This window comes from Bos grunniens, chromosome 17 (assembly GCF_055505025.1).
Source record: "Bos grunniens cultivar Pamir isolate PY7600 chromosome 17, Bosgru_T2T1.0, whole genome shotgun sequence".
NCBI classification, from domain to species: Eukaryota; Metazoa; Chordata; class Mammalia; order Artiodactyla; family Bovidae; genus Bos; species Bos grunniens.
Genome location: NC_141181.1, coordinates 62,662,413 through 62,687,398, shown reverse-complemented (window position 1 = coordinate 62,687,398; position 24,986 = coordinate 62,662,413). Strand labels below are relative to the sequence as shown.

The 24,986-nt window shown below is 41.6% G+C and overlaps 2 protein-coding genes across 16 annotated transcripts in view; one reads left to right on the top strand and one right to left on the bottom strand.

Annotated features, from left to right (window-relative positions):
• Positions 1-24,519, top strand: part of MAPKAPK5 (MAPK activated protein kinase 5) — a 33,653-nt gene extending 9,134 nt beyond the window's left edge. For 2 of the 12 annotated variants that reach the window (XM_086348187.1, XM_086348191.1), the window contains 12 exons: positions 129-204; positions 1,001-1,098; positions 2,566-2,674; positions 4,111-4,200; positions 4,975-5,070; positions 8,852-8,932; positions 11,413-11,600; positions 13,774-13,894; positions 17,367-17,497; positions 17,767-17,882; positions 18,888-18,992; positions 21,103-24,519. In XM_086348187.1, coding sequence (XP_086204313.1) covers positions 129-204; positions 1,001-1,098; positions 2,566-2,674; positions 4,111-4,200; positions 4,975-5,070; positions 8,852-8,932; positions 11,413-11,600; positions 13,774-13,894; positions 17,367-17,497; positions 17,767-17,882; positions 18,888-18,992; positions 21,103-21,197 — 1,306 coding nt within the window. In that variant the 3' untranslated portion in view covers positions 21,198-24,519. Of the gene's footprint in view, positions 1-128; positions 205-1,000; positions 1,099-2,565; positions 2,675-4,110; positions 4,201-4,974; positions 5,071-8,851; positions 8,933-11,412; positions 11,601-11,716; positions 11,856-13,773; positions 13,895-17,366; positions 17,498-17,766; positions 17,889-18,887; positions 18,993-21,102 lie in introns of those variants that run through there. The other 10 variants (XM_086348186.1, XM_086348190.1, XM_086348189.1 and 7 more) reach the window with 9 other exon arrangements.
• TMEM116 (transmembrane protein 116) overlaps positions 11,394-24,986 on the bottom strand; it is a 120,058-nt gene continuing 106,465 nt past the window's right edge. For 2 of the 4 annotated variants that reach the window (XM_086348211.1, XM_086348220.1), the window contains one exon: positions 12,387-12,625. In XM_086348211.1, the coding sequence (XP_086204337.1) occupies positions 12,587-12,625 (39 nt within the window). In that variant the 3' untranslated portion in view covers positions 12,387-12,586. Of the gene's footprint in view, positions 12,626-24,986 lie in introns of all 4 variants that reach the window. The other 2 variants (XM_086348205.1, XM_086348217.1) reach the window with 2 other exon arrangements.

Genomic DNA, 24,986 nt, shown 5'->3' with positions numbered 1-24,986 from the left:
GCAAGTTTGTTCTGATGTGCCTGGATATATTTTTGATTAGAAGTACAGTTCTCAAAGAACAGCTTGTTAGATTAGTTTTTACGGTAACATAGATGATTTCTGATTGAATTTTTTTCTTTCAAATCTAGAGTCTGTGTGAAGAAATCAACGCAAGAACGGTTTGCACTGAAAATTCTTTTTGATCGTCCAAAAGCTAGAAATGAGGTATGAACCTTTATTGCCTTGACTTGCCTATATATTTGAAGTGCCTAAGAATTTATTCTTTTTACAAGTAAGGCAGCTTCCTAGAGAGAATACAGAAATGCACAAAGAATTTTATGTTCATACTTACTCTTTTTATGTTCATACTTACTTTTCCCTATTCATGTTGTTATTATAAAGCAGTCCTTCATCCATCAATACCAAAAGCTATGAATAGAGTCTTGCTTCCTTTCAAACCACTTCTTTCTTGTTCTTTTTCAATTAATGTGATTCTTGTACTCTGAAGTAGTCAGGTTTACTTTAGCTTTTACTTATTGGAAAAGGTCCTAAAAGGGTGGAGATAGAATAGTATGAGGAAGGTTCTAGTGAATGATATATTGAAATGGTGCTGTAGAACTCTGAAGATATGTTTCTAGTTTTTCAGTAATAGGCATTTGTTTAAAATTATTTGGATGTGGTGATGACATGTTAATTATATGCAATGAAGGACTTATTCTTTTGCTTAGAGATATATGAATAATTTCTGAAATAAGATGAATTTTTCATTTGGTAATAGGACAGCAGAAAATACATCTGTTGGTGAGGTTTTTTTTATTTCATGGAAAGAGCATTAAGGAGGTAATTTGTATATGAAAGCATTTTTTTTTAATGTCATTCCAGATGATCAGGTTTTTTACATAATAGGCTCATGCCCAGGCCTAGTGTGGTCACTTTTGGCAGGGGTATGGGGTGGGGGAGTTTGGAGAGAAAATGCTGGCCTCCCCTATGTACAGAAGCATTTCCTCTGTTCTTCTTTAAGGTACGTCTGCACATGATGTGTGCCACACACCCAAATATAGTTCAAATTATTGAAGTGTTTGCTAACAGTGTACAGTTTCCTCATGAGTCCAGCCCCAGGTAAGACTACACAGGGTCACTGTCACCTGCTCACCTCTCCATGGGTAAGCCAAGGTGTAGTGGGATCTTCTCTTTTGTGCTCTCTTTCTCTTCCCTCCCCTCCCTTCCTTCTTTCTTTTTCTTCTCTCCTTTACTTTTTATTTTGGATATTTTCAAACATTTGTAAAAGAATTATGTACTGAATCCCCAAGTGCCCATCACTTATCCTCAGCATTTATTAACTCCTTGCCAGTCTTGCTTCATCTGTACTTCACTCACTCTCCTGTCCCCGCTATCCCTGATTATATATGATTAATTTCTCTTTTGAAAAAGCATATCATGTGGAGATTAAACAGATTCTATTTCAATTTAGAAAAGGGGACCAAATATTCTAGGCGATGTCTTGAAGCTGATATGGCAAAAGGCCTTTATTGCTTAGTCTGGCATTCCTTTTAAAGGAAGAGATCAATGTCATTCCTTTAGCCTCCAAATGCTTGGGAAGCCCATTGAGTGTGACACCATTGGGTGTCATTCTAAATCTTTTCCAGGGAGTTCAGTACCAAGGGGACTGAGATGTGAACCTGTCACTCTAGCAGTGTGGTAGGGACCAAGGACAGGCACGCATGAAATACTTTGAGCTTACAGAGGAGGAGAGCTGCTGTCTGTAGGCTGCGGGGGTGAGGCGTCTTAGCGTGGTTGTTCTGGGCTTGGACTTGAAGGAGATGTGCAGGAGTTTTCCAGGTGGAAAAATATGAATTTGTAAAGAAAAACGGGAAATCAAATGATTATTTCTTAAAATTGTGCTCTGTTGGTGAAAGCATTTGGATGGAAGGTGGAAGCATTTATATCAAAGAATGGTAACCAAAATTCAGATTTTTTTTTTTGGACAACATAGGAATTTTTGCTTTTATTTAGTAGCTGTTTAACCCTATCTCACTGTCTTGCTGGGCATGCTGTGGGTCCTATGGAAAACTAGTGGAGTAGGGGTGGAGAATAGAGACGAGGAGGGAGAGAATGTGCGTGCACACACCATGCCCCTCCTACACACAGACACACGCATGTGCGTGCACACACCACACCCCCTACACACACACACAATGTGCGAGTACACACCACGCCCCCCCTACACACACACACACACACACACACACACACGAATAAATAACAAAGACAGCTCAGCCTATACAAAGTCTTATTCTGTTTTCAATATGCTTTCAGTATAGCTTCCCTAAAATACATATACACGTATAGAATCTTCAAAAGGACCATTGTCTTCAAAACTAATTCTTTTACTTCTTTTGGCATCTTAGAAGCCTTTAGCTCAGGGTTAGTCCTTATTCATGGTGTCCTGCCGGTAGTGACAGGGGGTCCAGCTCAAAGGGGCTGGTAGGACTAGACTTAGGACATGTTTTGTTGATGAAGTATCTAGCTACTTGATGTTTCAGTTTTTTTTTTTTTAACTTAACAAAATCAAATGCTTTCAAACAGGGCTCGGCTCTTAATTGTAATGGAGATGATGGAAGGGGGAGAGCTATTTCACAGAATCAGCCAGCACCGGCACTTTACAGAGAAGCAAGCCAGCCAAGTAACAAAGCAGGCAAGTTGACCCCGGGTACCAGTCAGACTGCCAACAGTGTTGGTTAACAAGCACAATTTCACTGTGGGGGGAATAAAAGAAAGCTTGGAGAAAAGCTCTATTTGATCTCTCATTGCCTGCTTTGTTATGTAATTAGAAAAGATGCCTTGACAGGAGGAATGTGGGCCCCTTTTCTGCTTTGGGGAGGGAGCTGTACTCTTCAGTGGCTGTCGATTGTTTGCTTATCATAAGATTTAAATAAACTCTGCAAGGAAGGTAATCTTAGCTCCTTTTTAGATGGTAGATAATCTTTAGGCAGGTAGCTTCCAAGCCACTGTTATTGGACTTTGAGATGCTGCTGCTACTACCTAAAAGACTGTGTGGTATGAAAACACATTCTAAGACAATTGCATTTAAGATACTTTTTGCTCCTGAGTCACTTTTCTCTCATCAGATTTTAACAGTATTCTAAAGTCTTTGTAATTCTGAGGGTATTCCTGGTTATATGTTCTTTCTATTCTGACGTCACGTTTTATTGCTAGAGGTGTGATCTTTTCACAAACAATACTAGGAGTCCGACTGGAAATAACCTCATGAGGAGATGGAAAGCCAAACCCTCAAAAGGTTTCTCTTTAGACCAAGCAAGCAAAGCAGAGAAGCATGACATATGGCCCAGTTGGTTCTTAAAGAAAAATTCTTCCAAATTTTCTGCGAGCCTCAAGCATTTTTTGAGGCCTCCTTTCTAGTAGGGTGGAACTGCTCTTTGGAATGCCAAGACAGTTCCATACAGAGTGTTAAAGAACAGGTGCAATCTGTTCTGTTAGGTTTTAAAAAATTATAGCTTGTGTTTTTCAAACATTAGGACTAAAGGATGAGCTCTAATAATCTGTAAAAACAGACCTCTTTAAAGCCACCAAAACAGGCAACATTTTCAACCAGTGGGATGAGCAGATTGGAGCATCAGATGGAAACATCCATTCAGCTGCTTTCTGTTGTTCTTGAAGGCAGAACTTCAAGTCCTGCTCCCTGAAGAGCTCAGGTCTCTCTTGAGCCAGGCGTTCGTGCCACTGCCCCGCTAGGGGAAACGAGGCCTGTTGAAGACTGCCTGGCCCAGTGTTTGCTCTGCAGTGCTTATCACATCTCACATTAATGGAAGTGGAAGTATTTTGTTTTCCCATTTAATATAGGATTTAACCATCAGTTTATTCTGACAAAGAATTATTTTCCTGTTGTATTTTTCTTTTTGTTGAACAAAATATAGGTTGCTATTAAATGAAGCTTACTTCATTTCTATTTCTTGGTATGTAAGTCTTAATTTCTGCTGTAAAGCTGAAATCTGACCACAGTCTTAATTGACTTAGTAAGGGTCATTTTTTAGCATCCTGAGTTTTCTAAGCCAGGGGAATTCAAGAATAATCTCTTCTAAGATGCGGTCGCTCCATTATGTCCTTTTCCAGATAGCTTTGGCTCTACAGCACTGTCACTTGTTGAACATCGCCCACAGAGACCTCAAGCCTGAAAATCTGCTCTTCAAGGATAATTCTTTGGTGAGATGACTTGCTTTTCTGTATTTCAGTGCCGCTACTCCCAACATAGTTCAGGAGTGGTGCATGGGTGTGTTGGTGTGTATATGTTTGGAGTGCTCTGAATCCATGTTGAAGAAGCGTTAGGCCAGAGTGCTTCCGGCAGCTTACTTTCCCCATCTGTTCCCTTGGTAGAGGCTCAAGAGAAATTTTACCATACTCCTGGTACCAGTCATTTTGGATGATACTGATACATGTTTGTACAGAAGGACTTAAGATTTGGGATATCATTTGGAAGGACTTTGGGAAGGGGCAGGAATCTTTATGCTGTTATATGTTACCTTGAAACTTAATGGTTGTGTTTATGGTTAATACCGATAAGGTGTTTTCCTCTCCAGCCCCAACCCACACCCATGCGCTATGTCCTACCAGATTACAGATTACTGACTCTGGCTATCACGAAGCTGACATTAAGGGTGAAGCCGCACTCTAGACTGATGAGAGATGATGCACAATAGGCAGAACCAGGGCACATGCGACTAATATCTTGGTTTGAGTGCTGCCTTTACAAGTTAGGAAACAGGGATGACTGAGTGGGCAGAAATCTCTCATTTGTGTTTTACTAAGAACAGCTCCTCAATACGAATCTTTGTATCCAGACATGCGGACATGCTACACATAGGTTCCAGTTCCAGCCAGAAACTCATGAGAGCTCAAGGTGACATGTCTTACACCTGGATTTTCCTTTAACATTTTCTGAGAACTGTGGGGCAGTGATTCCCATTTGTTTGATTTCAGGATGCCCCAGTGAAGTTGTGTGACTTTGGATTTGCCAAAATTGACCAAGGTGACTTGATGACGCCTCAGTTCACCCCGTATTATGTAGCACCTCAGGTAAGCATGTGCTGTTTCTTCCATAGGATGTATCACCAGGCTACCTGTAGACTCATACTTCTTCCATTCTACAGCATGAGTGGGCATATATTACAAATGGAAAGGGGAGAACTCAGCTTCAGAAATCCATAGGCTGCTTAATTTGGTATAGGCATTTTATTCTTTTAACAGCAACCTTACTGAGGTATGATTAGTATACTGTAAAAATACTTCTACCTTGGGCTTCGCTGGTGGCTCAGAGGTTAAAGCATCTGCCTGCAATGCGGGGGACCTGGGTTCGATCCCTGGGTGGGAAAGATCCCCTGGAGAAGGAAATGGCTACCCACTTCAGTATTCTTGCCTGGAAAATTCCATGGACAGAGGAGCCTGGTGGGCTATACTCCACGGGGTAGCAAAGAGTCGGATACGACTGAGCAACTACACTTTCGTGTAGTTTGATGAGTGTTGACAGATGGATACTTCTGCATGGACCTTGCCAAAATCAAGAAGTAAAACAGTTCTGTCACTTCAGAAACCATCTTGTGTGCCTTTGCAGTCATTCTGCTCCCAAATTAATCCCCTTAATTAAAACCACTGATCTACTTTCTGTCATTATTGGTTAGTCTTGCCTGTTGCAGAATTTCAGTAGAATGGAATTCCTGTACCTTTTGTGTTTCACTTCTTCGACTCAGCATGTTTTTGAGATTTATTCATGTTGCTGTGTGTATCAGTAATTAGTTCTTTTTTATTGCTGAGTAGTATTCCATCATATGACTAAGCCACATTTGTTTTATCTGTTCACTGAGTGGTGGCCACTTAGGGTTGTCTCCTGGTTTTTTGAATAAAGCTGCTGGGAATGTTCATTTACAGGTTTGGGGAGACATGCCCCTCCCCTTTAGGTAAAATCTTTTTTCAGAATGGTTGTGCCATTTCTTATCTCTAACTCAAGTTTGTTCGTATTTATAATCTCAATCATTCTAGTAGGTATTTAGTGTTATTTCGTTACAGATTTAATTACAGCATTTTCCTCATGGCTACTGTTGTTGAATATTTTTTCATGTGTCTATTGGCTATTCTGTTGTGAAATATGGATACAACATTCGGTTATGAAGTATGGTACAAATCTTTTGGCCTTTCTGTGATTAGTTTTTATTTTCTCTAGATTTATATATAGAAGTAGCACATCGTATGGTGCTTTCTTGAGGGGGGGCAGTTTCTTTTACTCAGCAAAATTATGTTTATTTACCTATGTTATTCGTATGTCAGTAGTTCTTTCATTTTACTGCTGGAAGGTATTCCATGATGTGGATATACCATGGTTTGTTTATCTACTCATCTATTGATGGGTTGTTTTCAACTTTGGGCTGTTAAAAATGAGCCTGTTTATAAACATTTGCACACAAGTTTTTGTATGGACACTTTATTTCCTTTTCTCTTTGGTAAATATCTAGAGTGGAATAGCTCTATCATATGTTAGATGTATTTAACTTATTTAGAAATTGCCAAGTTGTTTTCCAAAGTGGTCATTCAATTTTACATTCCCAATCAGAAAGTTTCAGGGCTCTCCACATTCTTACTGGCATTTGGCATGGACAGTCTTTAATTTTAGCCATTTAAGTGACTTTGTAGAGGTATTTCACTGTGGTTTCAATTTGCTTTTCCCTAATAGCTACTGATGTTGAGCATCTCTTGTGCTTCTTTGCTGTCTGTATATTTTCTTTGAAGTATAAGTTCAGATGTTTTCCCCATATTTTAAATTGGATTGTTTATTTTCTTGCTGAATTTGAGAGCTTTTTAAAAAATATGTTTTGGATATAAGTCCTTTATCAGATACGTGCTTTGGAAAGATTTTCTTCCAGTCTGTGGCTTTTCTTTTTTTTTTTTTAAATTGAAGTATAGTTGATTTACAGTGTTTGAGGTATATAGCAAAGTGATTCAGTTATACACATACACACATATCATCTTTTCTGGATACATGCCCGGGAGTGGGATCACTGGGTCATATGATAGCTCTGTTTTTAGTTTTTTAAGGAGCCCATACTATTTATCATAGTGGCCGCATCAATTTATGTTCCACCAACAGTGTAGGAGGGTTCTCTTTTCTCCACATCCTCTCCAGCATTTATTATTTGTAAACTTTTTGATGATGGCCATTCTGACTGGTGTGAGGTGGTAACAGTGTCTTTCATTTTGGTGTGAAGACCAGTTTGTTAACTTTTAAAAAAATTTTATGGGTTCTGCTTTTGGTTTTCTATCTGAGATCTTTGTCTAACCCAATATCACAAAGATTTTCTACTATAAGTTTTATAATTTTAAGTTTTACATTTAGGTCTGTGATCCATTTTGACTTAATTTTTGTATAAGATGTGAGGTATAGATCCAAGTTCATTTTTTAAAAGCATTTGGATATCTAGTTGTTCCTATATATTTGTTGAAAAGCTATCTTTTCTCCACTGCCTTGCTTCTCAGCCTTTGTCAAAAACCAGTTGGATGTATATGTGTGGGTTTATTTTTGGATTGTTCTACTCTGTTCCAATGATTGGTCTTTATACCAATATCATATACTGTTTTGATTGACACTTCTTAGTAACTTTTGACATGAGGTAGTTTTAGCCCTCTGAGTTTGTTCTTTTTCATAGTTGTTTTGGCTATTCAAATTTCTTTGCATTTCCATATGAACTCTAGAATTGGCTGTTGATTTCTACAAAAGAGTGTGCCTGAATTTTGACTAGGGTTGTTTGAAACATATAGTTCAATATGGGAGTACTGACAATATAACAGCATCGAGCCTTCTGACCCATAAGCAGGCTGTATTCCATTTATTTTTGTCTTTGGTTTTGCTCAGCAATATCTGTCTGGTTTTCAGTGTACAGGTTTTTCACATCTCTTTTTAGATTTATCCTTAATATTTTTAATGCCGTAGTAAGCGGTATTTTCTTTTTTAGGTTTAATTAATTCACTTTATTATTCTTGTGTGAGAACATGAGCCTGGGTCCTTTCTGCACAGAGACTGTAGTGTGGGTCTTTACAAGATAGTCAGTGAATATTCCTGATAGGGAGCTTTAGTGAGCATAGTCACCTTCAAGAGGTCAGGTGTAAGACAGCTGTAGGTCTTAGAGGTGGCATCAAAGGTGGCCTAGGCAAGGTTGCCCAGGGTGGCAGTGTGGCCGCTGGCCGAGGTGTAACAGCGTTCAGTACCTGCTGTCAGCAGCATGGTCCTGTGGCCATGAAGGCCCAGACAGTAGCAGTGTGTCTGGGTACAAGGATGACACCTGCCTGCAGAGAGCTGCAGTATTGTGTCTCGTCATGGAACTCTGTGGGGTTCGCTGGTCTTGTGTCCCCAGGAGCCCCACTCCCCATGGCAGTGGAGAGCTGGGCCGCGGTGGGGGCCCCAAGGGTGGCAGTGGTTACCTCCGCGCAGCACTTAGCACCCAGACCCGTGTGACGATTCCAGTGCTTCATGGCAGCAAATACCTTGAACCTGAGCCACTGACCAGCAAGTCTGCTTTCACTGCTTGCCGAGGCATTAAGAGACACCCCTAGGAAAAAGTAATCTCAGGAAGAAGAAATAAATCTCCTTCAGGGACTGAATCTTCATGTCCTTGACCTAGGCAAATACTGATAAGTTGCTGATAGTAAGAGAGAAAAAAGGCTTTTGAAAGTATTTAGAATTTTTTAGAATTGTTGGTTGTTAACTGCCAGTGGCTACCCTCTTCAGCCTTCTAACACAGCAGTCTGTCTCAAGCTGCAGGTCACGGATGTGAGGTTCAGTCAATTGTCCCCTTTGGTGTGACTCTGACAGGTACTGGAAGCCCAGAGAAGGCATCAGAAGGAGAAATCTGGCATCATACCTACCTCGCCAACACCCTACACTTACAACAAGGTAGGAGAAGAAAAACGAACCTCCACCCCTTGGGTGAAGCCTGTATTCTCCTGTGAGGTGTTGTGGTTCTTTGGGAAGGTGGCAAATTCTCTTTTTGTTCCTTGATATTATATTGCTACCTGAGAGGCTGAAAGAAGCCACCTATGCAGAAGAGTATTTGGAATTCAAGTTTCTGTCTGATAAAGTAAGATTCATACCAGTTTAAGTTTTGCAGCAGGAATCAAAGGCTGTGGTCACCTGGAGGTTATTTATTTGACTAGCTGTACAGTCCACTGATCACATTTAAAAGATACATTTTTCGTGCTCTTTTGAGGTGGAGGCCATGTCAGAGAATATTCCTTGGCCATTTATGGTGCCATTCTTTCTAACCCCATAAAATACCCAACTTAGAACAGTGTCTAATACACAAGGCAAGTGTCCTGAGTGGTACCTGTTCCTATCACAGTTGTTAATCTGTACCCTACACATCAGGCCTCTCTGTCCTAAAGTACAAGAGGCTTAAGGCCTCTTGAAACAAGTCATAGAGATCCTGGAGTCACAGAGTGGATCAGAAAAGAATGATGCTGCTTGGGGACTCAGGGAGATACAGATGACAGGAAGGGAGCTGAGGATGGCAAAAGGGCAGGCCAGCTCCTCCTGGTCGCACACCCCAGAGGGCCCCCATCTTCCTACCCACACGCACATGCATACACATTCGCAGACACACGTATCAGAGGGCACACAGGCTCCTGTGGCACTCAGCACCCTCCACTTGGCACTGGCCCAACGTGACTGGAACTCTATACATCTGCTTTCATGATTAACCCTGTTCAGTCCCCAAGTGAGTACTTACTGCTCCACACCTTCTTCCTCTACAAACTCTAGGCTGCTGTGTCCTTATGTGATGAAGGTTGGAAGTGAGGGCTAGGCTGATGATAGTTATCAGTCAGAAATTGCCTCCTGCTTCCCACTGTGGGCAGGAATTGAGTGGTAGAAGCACTTAGCTAACAGAGATCAGAATTTACTTGATACAATATTCTCAGCATGAATACAATGGATTCTTGTGTGATAACAATATTTCCCAGTACTATTTTTTTCTCCTCTTCCTACTCTGTTTTGTGAATCTAGTGGTGTTTGTGAATTTGCTTGGCATTCATAAAATTTACACTCCACAGATGAGTAATATATTAAAATAATAAGCTCATAATAATTTTGAATGTGTATATATATTCATCTAGTTATAATCTTTACATTGGCAACTGAGTGAACACTGAATGCTACATTTGCAAGTAATTTTTTAAAGAAAAATAATGTAATAAGAGGTAGTTAAATTTTCAAAAACTAAATACATCAATCTTAATTAAAAAAAAAAAGAGGCAGGACACTTGCAGTGACTCCAGCCCCAGTCTGCTGCATGATGCTGGTCGGTGTGCCTAGTTTCACTCTTGACAGATGACCCTAGATGTAACAAGATCTCCATAGCACCAGTTTCCTCATGTGAACTATTTTCCACATCTGAACTTGTTAAGATTTCTTTTCACCTCTATGATTTTATAATTGTTTTACAGCATGGGCCATGTTGTTTATGAATCTCTACTAGTAGGTTGATGCCAAGACATGGCTGAGATACCTGAGGTACCTCCTTTTCCAGGCTTCTTACAGAGCAGCGCCCAGCTGCGATGGGAGGCGCGAGTGGCCACAGCGGCAGGCTCCCTGGGCCGCCTTCCTCAGGCGGACGCTGTTCTGTCCTGCCATTCTGGAGGGGCTTGGGTTGAAGTCTCTGTGGACCCAGCTTCTGAGGCAGGTGGAAATGCGTTTAATTAAAATAGGAGTCCGTTATTAATAAGCATGCTGTGACTACAGGCCATGAAATCACCTTAAACCTACAGACATGGTCATGCGTGGCAGTTTTGTTCCTTTCAGAATATCTTCCCTAAGAATGGCCTTGAACATGGGCACAGTGAGTCCTTGGCCAAAGGATTGCTTTCCGTCTCCCGTTCTTCCCTACCATGCTTGTCTCTCATCTGTGTCAAACTGCTGTGAGCCTTTATAAAACGACCGGTGCTGTTTTATGGGGTCAGCCCCCTGCATCCTAGCTATTTGTTCCTGCACCCTCAACCCGCCCAGGTGGCCAGAGGACATGTTTCACAACAGCTGGCTTACATCAGTTACTTTTCTGGCTGGGGTCAAAGTGTCTTACATCTGTACCCAATGGTCAGATAGCAGCTTGGGCCTGGGCAGTGAGAATAAAAGTGACTTTTTACCCCAGATTGGCCTTGTGTATATGATGTGCATATATGTAGCATTGATAGCAAATAACAAATAAGGATAGAAAGGTTAATTCTCTTAAGACTTTGTGAAACTTTTCCAGTCTCTGATAAGTGATTCTTGGTTGTGATATCAGCCTGTGGATATCAAGGGCTGTTTTGGGGTCAGTTCTGGGGGCTTTATTTTAGAGCTATGCCTCTGGTATGAGTGACCATTTTCTTTTTTGCTTTCAGAGCTGTGACTTGTGGTCCCTAGGGGTGATTATCTATGTGATGTTGTGTGGATACCCTCCTTTTTACTCCAAACACCATAGCCGGACTATCCCAAAGGATATGCGGAGAAAAATCATGACAGGCAGTTTTGAGTTCCCGGAGGAAGAGTGGAGCCAGATCTCAGAGATGGCCAAAGATGTTGTGAGAAAGTGAGTCTCTGGGCCACTGGGCGGGGGGCCTTAAAAGTGGTGGAATGCAAAGCAATGTTGGGTAGAGAAAATTCTTTGTTTCACAGGCATGTACCTTCTCATTTTTATCATCACAGAAAATCTGCCCTGGAGTCTGAGATGAGAGTTCTCGGTATCCACATCTCGGTGAAATTGGAGCTGTACTCCGTCCTGTTGCATTCCTAGAATTTGTCCCTAGGGTTGAATCCAGGTCCCTTGGTAGCCACTGTATCCGTGAGCATTAATTCAGACTTTAAATGGTAACCCCCCTGGTGTATCCTTCTGCATGGAGGCCAGGCATTTGGGACTGACATGATGCCGGGAGCTGAACTGGGGTGCCAAAGTGACCACGGATGCTTTTGTCTTTTCCTTCCTTAGCTACTGTGGGAGTGTGATTGGTTGTCCAGGACCTCAGTCCCACCCTGGCCTCCCTGCTACTAGTTGGTTGCTCTGGCATATAGAGATAAAAAGGTTCAAAAGGACTGGGGCTGAGTGAGTGGGCAAGGGACACATGGCATGCAGAGTCCTTTGTTTCTTACAGAGCAGCGCACGGTTGTGATGGGAGGCGCGAGTGGCCACCAAGGAGGCTCCCTGGGCCGCCTTCCTCAGCGGACACTGTTCTGTCCTGCCGTTCTGGAGGGGCTTGGGTTGAAGCCTCTGTGGACCCAGCTTCTGAGGCAGGTGGAACTGCGTTTAATTAAAATAGGAGTCTGTTCATAAGCACGCTGTGACTACAGGCCATGAAATCACCTTAAACCTACAGACATGGTCGTTCATGGCAGTTTTGTTCCTTTCAGAATATCTTTCCCCAGAATGACTTTGCACATGGGCACGTGCTCCAGCTCCTTAGCTGGAGTTACTAAGAAGTCAGGCCTACATAGGAGGTGTGCTTGGTTTTTCCGCCCACCTGTGCCAGGGGATCTGCTGCCTGGGACTTACGTGCTCTTCTGACATTACTACTTTGGTCTTCACTGAGTAATTGCTCCTCTTGGTTTCAGTTTCTTCATCTGTAATGTGATAAAGATAAGCATTAAAGGGGCAGTACCTGGGAACTGTCTCCTAATAGTACAGCTATTTCTCTTTCAGAAGTGAACTTGTCCTGTTGGTTAGGTGTTTATGTATATAAAAAGGGATTCATTTCTAAAATATCCAAGTGAAGGTGTTTTAGGAGGGAGGAGGCAATTTGAAATCTGTCTTCCCATGCTCTTTCCATGCTGTATTCTCAGCTACTTAACCAAAACATCAATATCCTCTAAGTGGTTCTCTGCAGTTCTATAGACTGTATTTCCTGTCACTAGAGTAACATTGATTATCTTCTCTCAGCATTGAGGGTCTTTTCTAAATAATCCTTTCTTTAGACTCTGAAGCTGTTCACAATGATCCAGAAAGTTACAGAGAACATGAAAGAGCAAGTAGGCATGTTGTCCTGACTGATGTTTGGAATGGGAGGCTATGTATTTGGAAGGAGTGCTGTAAGAGGTCCAGGGAATATGCTGGGGTGAGCTAGGAATTGCATCAGTATGAATGTACAAGATGGAAAGAACTGTGGTCAAAAGCCGATGGTACAGACAATACATTAGGCTTAGAAAGAAATGCTGTCCCCTTCTCAGATATTAGATTTTTAGCTTAGAATGTCTTTGGAGAAATGGCTCAGGGTTCGTGTCCTGCCATATGGTGATATCTAAAAGTTTTATCACAAGTAGCAATCTGGATTTTCAGAACTGTATGATTGCCTAACTAATTTTACAGCCACTGTTGGCCAAAAGAGTACTTTGAGTCCCTTTTGGAAATTATAGCCCACTGTCCTAGAAACATTAGTCTGGGGATTCAATGTCTCAGGAACTGTGAACCGTATATAAGATTGATTACCTTACTGAACCTAGAACTCAGTCTGAGATATCACTGGATTAAGCCTTTTCCTACCATTTTTAATCTCAATTTATTTAGTATAGAAAGGACCGCCTAAGGACACAGTGCCCTCACAACTAACAGTTAGGGAAGAGAATCTCACCTCTGTCCTGCAGAAAGCCTAGGCTGTAAGAGTTGGCAGAAAGTAGAAAGTCAGAAGCTGGAGCTGGCTAGAGCCAGACTCGGGAACTTCCTGGCCTTCTGGAAGCAACTGTGCATGGCAGCCCTTTTGGCCTTTTCTCCACAGGCTCTTGAAGGTCAAACCGGAGGAAAGACTTACCATCGAGGGAGTGCTGGATCACCCCTGGCTCAACTCAACTGAGGCCCTGGATAATGTGCTACCCTCTGCTCAACTGATGATGGATAAGGTTCTGAATGATGCTTATGTTGTTGGCCAAAATGGTGGTGTTGGGAAGGAATGCTGGGGCTTGACTCAGTGAGGGGGTTAAAGGCAAAACAATGCAGAGCACACAGTCTTTCCCAGAGAAACATCTCTGGTCTCCTGAAGATCAGGATTGGAAATAAGGAGCTTCCTTCCATAAAGACCAGATCAAAGCCTGGTACATACACTAAGGGAACATTCAAAGTATCCTCTTCCACACTTGTGCTGTGGGGTTGAGGCAGAGAGCAGTATCAGGTCAGACATCAACCATCCTTTTGCCCAAGGGGTTTAAACAAGACTGGTTAGAAAAACCAATAAACACAAAACAAAGAGGGAACGCGCTCAGATGTCAGAGCTTTTGCATGCTAAATTTTCTGTGAATTCTTATGGGAATTCAGAAAAAGAAGACATCTTTGAAGGGCTGTAATTAGGGAAGGGTTCCCAAAGAGAAAGCAAAACCCATCACAGTTATTAACTATTGTGTGGCACTTTTAAACCCCTTTACATGTTTAGCTATGAGCTGGCCTTGGAAGAGCTGGAGTAGAGAGCATGTGTGGTGTTCACCACATACGGTGAACAATATGAGCAAAAAAATTAGAGACTGAAATTCATCAGTGGGAAAAACAGCCTGATTTCATTACTGGGAAGTTGGTGAAATGGATGTGATAGGGAAGGGCCTGGCTTTGAAAGTAGACAGAGGGGTGTAAGTCTTAGTAGGACCTAATTGAGAGGCTCTTACAGATTTCTGAGAAGAGTCCTGGCACAGGGAAGATATTTAGGGATGGTTAATCAGACTTGCAGACTCACCAACCTAATACTACTACAGTAATCTAGAAGCTGGGAAGCTGCTCTAGGAGCAGAGAGGTAGAGATGAACGAATAGGCTCAATATTTTCGAAGACAAATTTCAACAATTTTTGGTGACTGACTAGAGATAAGGGGACAGTGAGTGGCATATCTGGCGATACCACTGACAGGGAAATCAGGAATGAGCCTGGTTTGGGTAAAGGGAAATCTGTTAGATTTTCATTATTATTTGATGATAGATGGACATTCAAATGAATGAGATGTGTGGTGTGAATTCAGAGTGTGGCTGAAAGGTAAAGGCAGTGACACAGACTTGAGTTACTCACTTAGAAGGGATGGAGTTGAGGTGTGAGAGAATAAGTGAATAGGAGAAAGGAATGCTAAGACCTCCCTTAGTTTAGCTGGAGTGTGAGAGAAGAGAGAACTAGAAGGAACAGAGTTTTCTGCTGTCCCTGATCTGTGTGCAGTTGTTTTCCTGGTTTAAAAGTATCCAGTAATCCAGAAATGGTTTGTTTCAGTTCAGTTCAGTCACTCAGTCGTGTCCAACTCTTTGTGACCCCATGAATCGCAGCACGCCAGGCCTCCCTGTCCATCACCAACTCCCGGAGTTCACTCAAACTCACATCCATTGAGTCAGTGATGCCATCCAGCCATCTCATCCTCTGTCGTCCCCTTCTCCTCCTGCCCCCAATCCCTCCCAGCATCAGAGTCTTTTCCAATGAGTCAACTCTTCACATGAGGTGGCCAAAGTACTGGAGTTTCAGCTTTAGCATCATTCCTTCCAAAGAAATCCCAGGGCTGATCTCCTTTAGAATGGACCGGTTGGATCTCCTTGCAGTCCAAGGGACTCTCAAGAGTCTTCTCCAACACCACAGTTCAAAAGCATCAATTCTTCGGTGGTCAGCTTTCTACACAGTCCAACTCTCACATCCATACATGACCACTGGAAAAACCATAGCCTTAACTAGACGGGACCTTTGTTGGCAAAGTAATGTTTCTGCTTTTGAATATGCTATCTAGGTTGGTCATAACTTTCCTTCCAAGGAGTGTCTTTTAATTTCATGGCTGCAATCACCATCTGCAGTGATTTTGGAGCCTGCCAAAATAAAGTCTGACACTGTTTCCCCATCTATTTCCCATGAAGTGATGGGACCAGATGCCATGATCTTCGTTTTCTGAATGTTGAGCTTTAAGCCAACTTTTTCAGTCTCCTCTTTCACTTTCATCAAGAGACTCTTTAGTTCCTCTTCACTTTCTGCCATAAGGGTGGTATCATCTGCATATCTGAGGTTATTGATATTTCTCCCGGTTTGTTTGGTCAGTCCCAAATACAGGATTATATCCTCTGATTGTCGGCACTTGAGTGTTACATTGTGGTTTCCCTCAAGATGTTGGAAATGAAGAAGATTGTCTTCAGGAGTTACTTTAAGATTAGTGTCTGACTAAGCCAAGTTTGAATATGCATAATCTTCTTAAAGAAGAAAAAGGCCTTTTAGGTGGAACTAGAGTGTGACAGTGTATTCCCATTCTGAAAGAAATGATGTGGTCAAGATGTAGGCTGGTCAGCTTTGGAAGTATAGAAAAAATGGCCACATGCAGAAGCTTAATAGTGTCCATCTCGGCTGTGGCTAGGAGATGGAGTCTGAGCTCATGACCTTGCAGGGTTCCCATCTCTTTGGTTGGGCTATCTCTGGTAAGAAGGAAATAGATGCACGGGTCTGGAGGTGGGTAGCCAGGGCCAATTACTGTAGTTTACTTCAATGAGTTTGAACTCTTCCAGATCTAATTATGTGCTTACCAAGGAAGTATTTTTTTTTCTTAATTGTCAGATTTTGTTGTTGAAATTCAAATAACACAGAGGTATATAAACTAAAAAGCAAAAGTTCCTTTTAATTACCCTGCCTCAGTCTCACCCCTCAGAGGTGAGGTGATCTGTGACTTGATGTATCCTTCCTGATCTTTTTCTGGGGAGACACATACACATTCATTTTTTCCTTTTTTTTTTTTTTTAATACAAAAGTGTGATCATCTCGTTCTTACGAAGCTTTTTGCTGATTATTTGCTTTCCCTCATTGATCTGCCCGTAGTGAGAGAACACACTAGTCATAAAGACAGACTTGAAGAGTGCTAGACTTTATGACAGTTATTTTTCATTGTAAATTAATTGACTGGCTTTATAGAAGAGTTTGTGAGGGTCTTCCATGCTCACCAGGTGAAATACTTAGGGTTCTGAGTCATTGGGGCTGAGGTGACTGTTTCCACCTTGAGGGCAGCAAATAAATGCCAGTCAGGGAGTCTTCTCAGGCAGCAGCCTGCCAGCCTTTCCCCCGATGTACATGTATGACTCTCTTTACACTTGCCCTTGCCAATGACTATGAGCATGAGCCTTGTTCGTTTTTCTTACTTGCCTTCTGTCCCCCTGCAGGGAAGAAGGGCTTGCTGTTGTGTGGCCCTTGGCTGGCCTAGTATTTCCTGGGCCCTGCTAACCCATGGGGAAGAGTCCTCTGCCTTTTCAAAATTTGTATACTGCCAAGCATAAGACTGAAATTACCTGCTTAGTTCTTTTAGAGATTCTCCTTCTCACTCTGTTAGATTGGTTTTTTAGGTGCCCAGAAATGAATATGAAAACCTGACACCAGTGTTTGCATTCAGGCGGTGGTTGCAGGGATCCAGCAGGCCCACGCAGAACAGTTGGCCAACATGCGGATCCAGGAACTAAAAGTCAGCCTCAAACCCCTGCACTCTGTGAACAACCCCATTCTAAGGAAGAGGAAATTACTTGGGTAACTGAACTTACTTCTTTGATTCTCCCTTCATGGCTGGTGTGGCCAAGGACAGGGTTCTGAAAGGTCAGCCAAGGGTCTTGCCCCTTTTTTGCCTCTTAAGAGGGTGGAAAGGATAAGTTCTTTAAATAGCATCAGAAGTTGGAGATACTTTATAATTATTTTATCTGAAAAATCTTGCCTTATGTTTCGTGTTTAGAGTTAACATCTGTGAAGAGTTGGGTTTTGGGGTCTCACTCTGTTATTACCTCTCTCCCCAACTTCTAAAGCACCAAAGCAAAAGACGGTGTTTACATCCATGACCGTGAGAATGGAGCTGAGGATTCCAATGTTGCCTTGGAAAAGCTCCGCGACGTGATTGCTCAGTGTATCCTCCCCCAGGCTGGTAAAGGTCACACCGTTTCTGCTGCTCTGTGCGCGGCTGCGTGTGTGTGTGCGTGTGGCTGGAGGGGTGGTTCAATCTGGAGTGTCCGTCTTGCCTCTAAGTGCCTTACACACTCAGCCCACTGAAGAGGTGGGCACTTAGAAATGCAGTGGGTTCTGCCCCACCTTTGGCTTCCTATGAAACTTCTAGTTTGCGTTTAGTTGGCACTTTCAGGCATAACATGTAGTTTTGTATTTTCTTAGTTTGTTAATGAGATAACAGGATAGAGGATGAAAAATGTGAACAGGGTCAGGATTAGGTTGGGAAGGTCAGGAAGGTTGAGAAACACCATAGAGCCCATATCTAGAGTACAAGGCTGTCATTAACTTGCGAATATAAAGAGAAGACCTCCCAAGTTCAGAAGTGGCCCTGGCTGCTACTGGTATCCCAGGCAGACTGGGACTTATATACATAAGTCCTTTGAGTGAGAGCTCTCTTTCAGTATATTCTTTTTCCACTTAATGGGATAGGACGGACTTTTCTCAGCAGATGAATGAGATACTTCATGTTGTAGGCCTGAAAACTACTGAGCTGACCAGTCTTCCTAGATCCTTGGGTTTTAAGAGAGCTCACCTAGTGTACCTCAGGTAGCCTTCCAGAGTAGGAAATGAGCTTAGGAGAAAGAAGGCAGCCCACTGAGCCTTGTTCTCCTTCCTTCTCATGATCTTGTAGGTTAACCAGGTGTTTTTGATCAGCAATAGCCCAACATTGCCTATTTCCCATCTCTCAGGGCTAAGACTCTGGGGGCCTCAGGGGATGTCTGTCAGGTGGTCAGGGTAGGAAGAATTCAGAAACCAGAAGTAGTCTACATGTAATGTAGGAACTAGCAGTAATGATAGTCTGGAAAAGCTCACACCTTTAATGATCACTTCTCAATAAAGTTGGACATCCTGTCCTTCCATCTGTGACACTAAAACCCCATGATGCTGCAGAGGAACGCAACTTCTTTTTCACCTTTATTAATAGGAGAGAATGAAGATGAAAAGCTGAATGAAGTAGTGCAGGAAGCTTGGAAGTATAACCGGGAATGCAAACTCCTCAGAGATACTCTGCAAAGCTTCAGCTGGAATGGTAGGAGCCTTAATTATGCCTTTCCCCAGGAATGCAAAAAAGTATTTGTGTTTAGATTATGTAGGATCTCTGGGGGCTGAGCTGGGGCTGTGTTCAGGTGAAGCAGGGCTGGAGTCTGAGTGGAGTATTGTGGGACAGGGAGTTAATCCTGCAGTAACTACCCAGGCATATCTGGACATCCAGCCTTTTTGCTTATTTTCCAGAGTTCAAGTGAATTGTGTGTTGCAGATTCATTGCTGTCCAGAGCCCCCCATCACATACCACCTGGGCAAAAAAAAAGCATCAGATCTCAGAACTCCTTCCAGATACCTGAGCTTTTAACCGCATCATTAAAGAGCAGTTCAGTCCGAAGGGGAGAAAGAGGGCAAAGTACTGCAGAGTCCACCCTGCAGATCTGCTCAGTTTAGAGAAGACCTGTTACACTAAAGAGTAGAGTGTCCCAAATCTGCTGCTCATTGAATTTTTTTCCCCACAGGCAAAGGCAGAGGTGTATTTTTTGAGCTGCTTTTGTATTGTCTTCTAGTGTAGTAGGCTAGACTTCAGGTCTAAGATGCTCAAGGCAAGGAGCCTGGTTTTTGGACATCAGAAGTCCAAAAGCTAGCCCAGCCATTTCTGTACTTGGAAATTAGCTTCTCTAGGATTTTTTTTTTTTTTTTTAAAGATTTTGAAATCATCTATACAGAAAAGTGACCACATTTGAGGTGCACACTTACAATAAATTTTCACAAAGTGAACATTCTCACGTAACCAGCACCTGAATATATGCCCTCCTCTACTACCTCCTTCCCCACAGGGTAATTATGAGCCCAATTTCTAGCACTGTATATCAGTTTTGCCTGATTTTATATTTTATGTATATGGAGTCAGACCAAGTCTATGTTCTTTTGTATCTGGCTTCTTTTTGTCAATGTTTGTGAGATTCAACCATATTGTTGTGTGTAGTAGCAATTCATTTCTCATTTATATATATATATATGTAAATGTATGTATGTTCTCTCTCTATATTCATGTTTTTTTCTCCATATATATACACCACATAGTTTTTGTATTTATCCATTCTACTTTTGAATGGATATATGGGTTGTTTCCAGGTTTTGGTAATTAAGGAAAGCACTGCTCTGAACACTCTAGTATATATCTTCTTTTTTTAAGATTTATTTATTTCCGTTTGTTTATTTTTAGCTGCACTGGTTCTTCATTGCTTCACGCAGCCTTTCTCTAGTTGCAGTGAGCGAGGGCTGCTCTCCAGTTGCGGTGCGCAGGCTTCTCATTGCAGTGGCTTCACTTCTCTTATTGCAGAGCATTGGCTCAAAGTGTGTGAGCTTCTGTAGCTGTGGTTCATGGGCTTAGTTGCCTGGTGGCATGTGGGATTTTCCTGGATCAGGGATCAGACCCATGTCCCCTGCATTGGCAGGCAGACACCCAACCAGTGGACCATCAGGGAACTCATTTCTCTTATGTATCTAGAATTAGAGTTGCTGGTTCACGGGGATATTCATCTGTTTGGCTTTAGAAGGTACGGCCACCAGTTTCCCAAAGTGGTCGTACCAATGTATACCTCCACTGGCAGGGTTTGAGGGTTCTAGTTACTCTGGATCCACACCAGCACTTGCTATTGTCTTTTTCATTTTAGTCATTCTAATTAGTAGGTACTGTTGGCATTGCAGTGTCATCTTACTTGGCCTTTCCCTGATGACTTATAAGCTTAAGCACTTTTTAATGTTTACTGGCCACTTAGATTTTGTGAAGTGCCTATTCTGTTGCCCATTTTTCTGTTGACTTGTACCTCTCATAAATGTGCAGGAGTTCTTTATATAGTCTGGATATGAGTTCTGTTGTAGACACATATTACAAAGAACTTCTCCCTCTTTGTGGTTTCCTTCTGTGCTGTTGTACTGAACACTGGATTTTTATGACCAGGTTAATAAGCTGCTCAACTCTGCCTGAAAAATGGGGGACTTGAACTGCTTGGGATCGGTGTTGGTGAGGGCTCTTCCATTGGTGAAGGTGCATTTGACACTAGTGAGGTGCACCTTATTGGGTCCCTGTCAAGAATCTTACCATCTCCCCAACAGTTTGGAGACTCACCTTTTCCTTTCTTGGGTTTCAGGTCGTGGATTCACCGATAAAGTAGATCGATTAAAACTGGCTGAAATTGTGAAGCAAGTGATAGAAGAGCAAACCACTTCCCACGAATCCCAATAATGACAGCTTCAGACTTTTTTTAAAAAGAATTTGAAAATTTATTCATTAATGTATAATTTTTATGTAAATTAATAAATCATAATTTCATTTCCACACTGCTTAAAGATGCTATATAAATTTAGATACAGGATTTACTAATAGTATATATAGTTCATTTGTTTTAAGAAAAGCTCAGTTCCTAGAGATATACTATTACTTTAGGATTGTTTAGTCATCTGTTGCAAAGCTGACGGTATTGTCAAGCAAGATTGTTTTATTTGTAATAAAGCATACAAAAACCATTTGCCAGTGGTAGGCAAAGGACCGACTATTTTGACCTCTCTGTGTAGTGAAGAGCTGAATCAAGTACTGTGGAATCTGGTTTCAGTTGCCCTGTGTATTTCCTCTCTGCACTGTTGGTGGATTAGCTCTGGTGCCAAGAATTTTTTGTGGATCCGTGTTGCAAACTGCCTGATGGAACTCAGAGGGTGCCAACTCCTGTGATGGAAGAGGCAGGGAGCTGAGTCCTCGTATCTCTTCTCCCTAATTCCCTAGGGAAAAGTGGTCCCATTTCTTTATTGTCATATTTGTTAAAAGGTATTGGTGTGTTTCTTTAATAGGATTCTCTATTGAGTTTATTCTTTCATGTTTAACCAGAGCTTCAGCCCTGCTGCTTCCTTGAAGGTCCTACCTTGTACTCCCCATTTCCTGAAGCCCTCACCAGCTCCATTGCTTCTTACTTCCTTTTATGGAATGATTTTTCTGAGAAAGTTACATATCATAAAAACTGGACTAATGGATATTCATTGGAAGGACTGATGCTGAAGCTGAAGTTCTAATACTTTGGCCACCTGATGCGAAGAGCTGACTCACTGGAAGAGACCCTGATACTGGGAAAGATGGAAGGCAAAAGGAGAAGAAGTTGGCAGAGGATGAGATGCTTGGATAGCATCACCAGCTCAATGGACATGAACTTGGTAAACTCTGAAGGGATAGACTCTGAGGGATAGTGAGGGACAAGGAGGTCTGGTGTGCTGCAGTCCATGGGGGTCACAAAGAGTTGGACGTGACTTAGTGACTGAACAACAACAACTGGGTTAGCAGCTAAGATGGTCCAGGTTTCTGTCTTAAAGCTACCTTTTCTCTCTAACGTTTCTGCCTGGGTTTCATGTTGGCATCCCCTGGACTGCATGTATTTTATTTAGCACTCTTCATTTTCAGGAAGCATGGTTTTGGCCCAGAGATCAGATACTTGAATAGAAACAAGGCTCAGTGCTTTTCTACTGTGCTGTTGTGCAATGGGCTTCCATAACAAACCATTTTTATTTATTTTAGTAGTTCTTGGCTGTTGGTTCGGTGTTGGTAAATGGGAGAACTAATAGGCAAACTCCAATTCACAGAGAAGGAAAGGCTCGGTAGGCTCAGTTACTCAGTTTCATCCCACCACATTCTCTTCAATCGAAGTCAGCCCCACAGAGCTCACTTACTTTCTAACTCTTCCACTTTCCTAATATGTCTTCAGGATGACACTGGGTTAGTATACCCCATATGTGTGTCAATGAGTGTAGTAATACACGATAAAAATAATACCTTTTAGGAATTACCTCATACATCGGTTCCCTCATATTTTGGGGAATTTTTAATCCATGGTGTTTTTTGAGGTAAGACTCACTAATCTCAGGTGACTGATAACTCATAAATGGATACCCTGTAAAGAGAATTCAATACTTTTAAACATGGCAAAATCTAACAGGCAGCAGAGAAAAACAAACCAAAAAACTTAGCTGAGAGTGGAATTAAAAGTTGAATTCTGTTTTTCAGTGAAATGCAGTCTTATAAATCACTTTCTGCAATCAGGAAAAACTGCACTTGTTTCTGGAACAACTGAATCCCTGTTATGTTTCTTATTTTATTGCAGACGTTCAGTATTTGTGGGCTTTTCTTGTGGCTCAGCTTGTAAAGAATCTGCCTGCAATGTGGGAGACCTAGGTTTGATCCCTGGGTTGGGAAGAGCCCCTGGAGAAGGGAAAGGCTACCCATTCCAGTATTCTGGCCTGGAGAATTCCATGGACTGTATAGTCCATGGGGTTGCAAAGAGTTGGAAAGAACTAAGTGACTTTCACTTCAGTATTCCCTGGGGTGAGGAAGGCAGTAACTAACTTTGTTACTCTTCTTTTTCTTCAGAGGAACCTTCTAACAGAGGAACTAGTCTACCATTAACTTCTCAAATTTGCTATTTAGGTGTCTTCTAAAGGCTCAGGATGATTTCCCTGTGTAGTGAATTTTAGGTATGATCTAAAAGGGCATCCAAAAGATGCTTCCTTTTACTCTGAACAGAGGTTGCTCATGTTTCTTTAGGCTGAATTAAACTGGCCCCCCAAATGAGTAGAGTGTCCAGAGGGTTATGCTCAAAGTTTTAGAATAGCCTGAAAGTGAAGTGGCTCAGTTGTGTCTGACTCTTTGTGACCCCGTGGACTGTAGCCTACGAGGCTCCTCCTTTGGTCCATGGGATTTTCCAGGCAAGAGTACTGGAGTGGGTTGCCATTTCCTTTTCCAGGGGGATCTTCCTGACCCAGGGATCAAACCCAGGTCTCTTGCATTGTAGGCAGACGCTTTTACCAACTGAGCCACCAGGGAAGTCCATAGAATACCCTGGAGGGTGTTTAAAAGTGGGTCCTACCTGACACAGAGCTCCATGACAAAACCGGAGGTTCCAAAAGACTCAGCACTGTTTGGTCTTTAAAGTGGGGTTTTGTTTATGGGAAGTTTGTAGACCAGTAGCATATTCTGCTTTAACTTTACCAGTCAGGTTTGGTAATAAAGCAAAATTAACATGTACTGGAAATGAAACAAAATCATCCTTGTCTCTTTTGACCTGTCCCTCTAATGCCTGTATCTGCAGAAAGTTCAAATTCTAAGAACAGTTCTCATAGGCAGGAGGTTTAGAGTCTTCAGTTTTCCTACATGATTTGCCAACCCTCTGTTTACTATATAACCATTACTTATCACTCAAATACCTTTAGATTTTACCACAATTATTAATCTATTTGATGTGGAACAACATTTGTATTTTTCTGGCTAATGTATTTTATAAGCTAGGAAACACTTGTCAGAAGTTAATTGTCTGAAACATGCAGATAGGAGGAAATGCTTTTTAAAAAAGAAATTTGTTTTTGTATTCATTTGAGATAGAACAAGTTGAAGGAATTATTGAAGTCAAATGATTTAAATCAGATCCTGCGTGTGAATACTTTTGCGTACATGTGTATTGATGAAAATGTTTCAATTTGAGAATTGGAAAACTGGATATTTAATTTTAATTATATTTTTATTTATTTACATAGTAGAAGTGGTCTTTCATTATTGATTTGATTCTTTTGTCCCACAAAATGACTTGATCAAATTTGTCCTGTCTGTTTACTTAAGAACAGGGGAACATCTAAAATCTGTGATAGTTTCCAAGTTACATACTTTTAAGAGGCTTTTCTCTTATATAAAATACAAGGAGGAAGGAAATACACCTAGAAATCATTTCACCATTTTTGCTGTAAATTTTAATGGGTGATATGATGGTATTAATTTTCTTGCTAGATATGGATAAATTTCCTTGTCTGTGTTAGGAATTAAACATTATTAACTAGAAAGGGTTAGTGAGTTCATGTGCTCATGCTTATATCTGAGATCTTGTATACCATTCTTTTTCGAATTATATAGTGCATCTCTCCATTTTTGTGCGGTACTTATATTCCTTACCCTTATTTTGAAGGTTTTATATTGTAAGTATTTGACTTAATATAAAATTATTTTAAT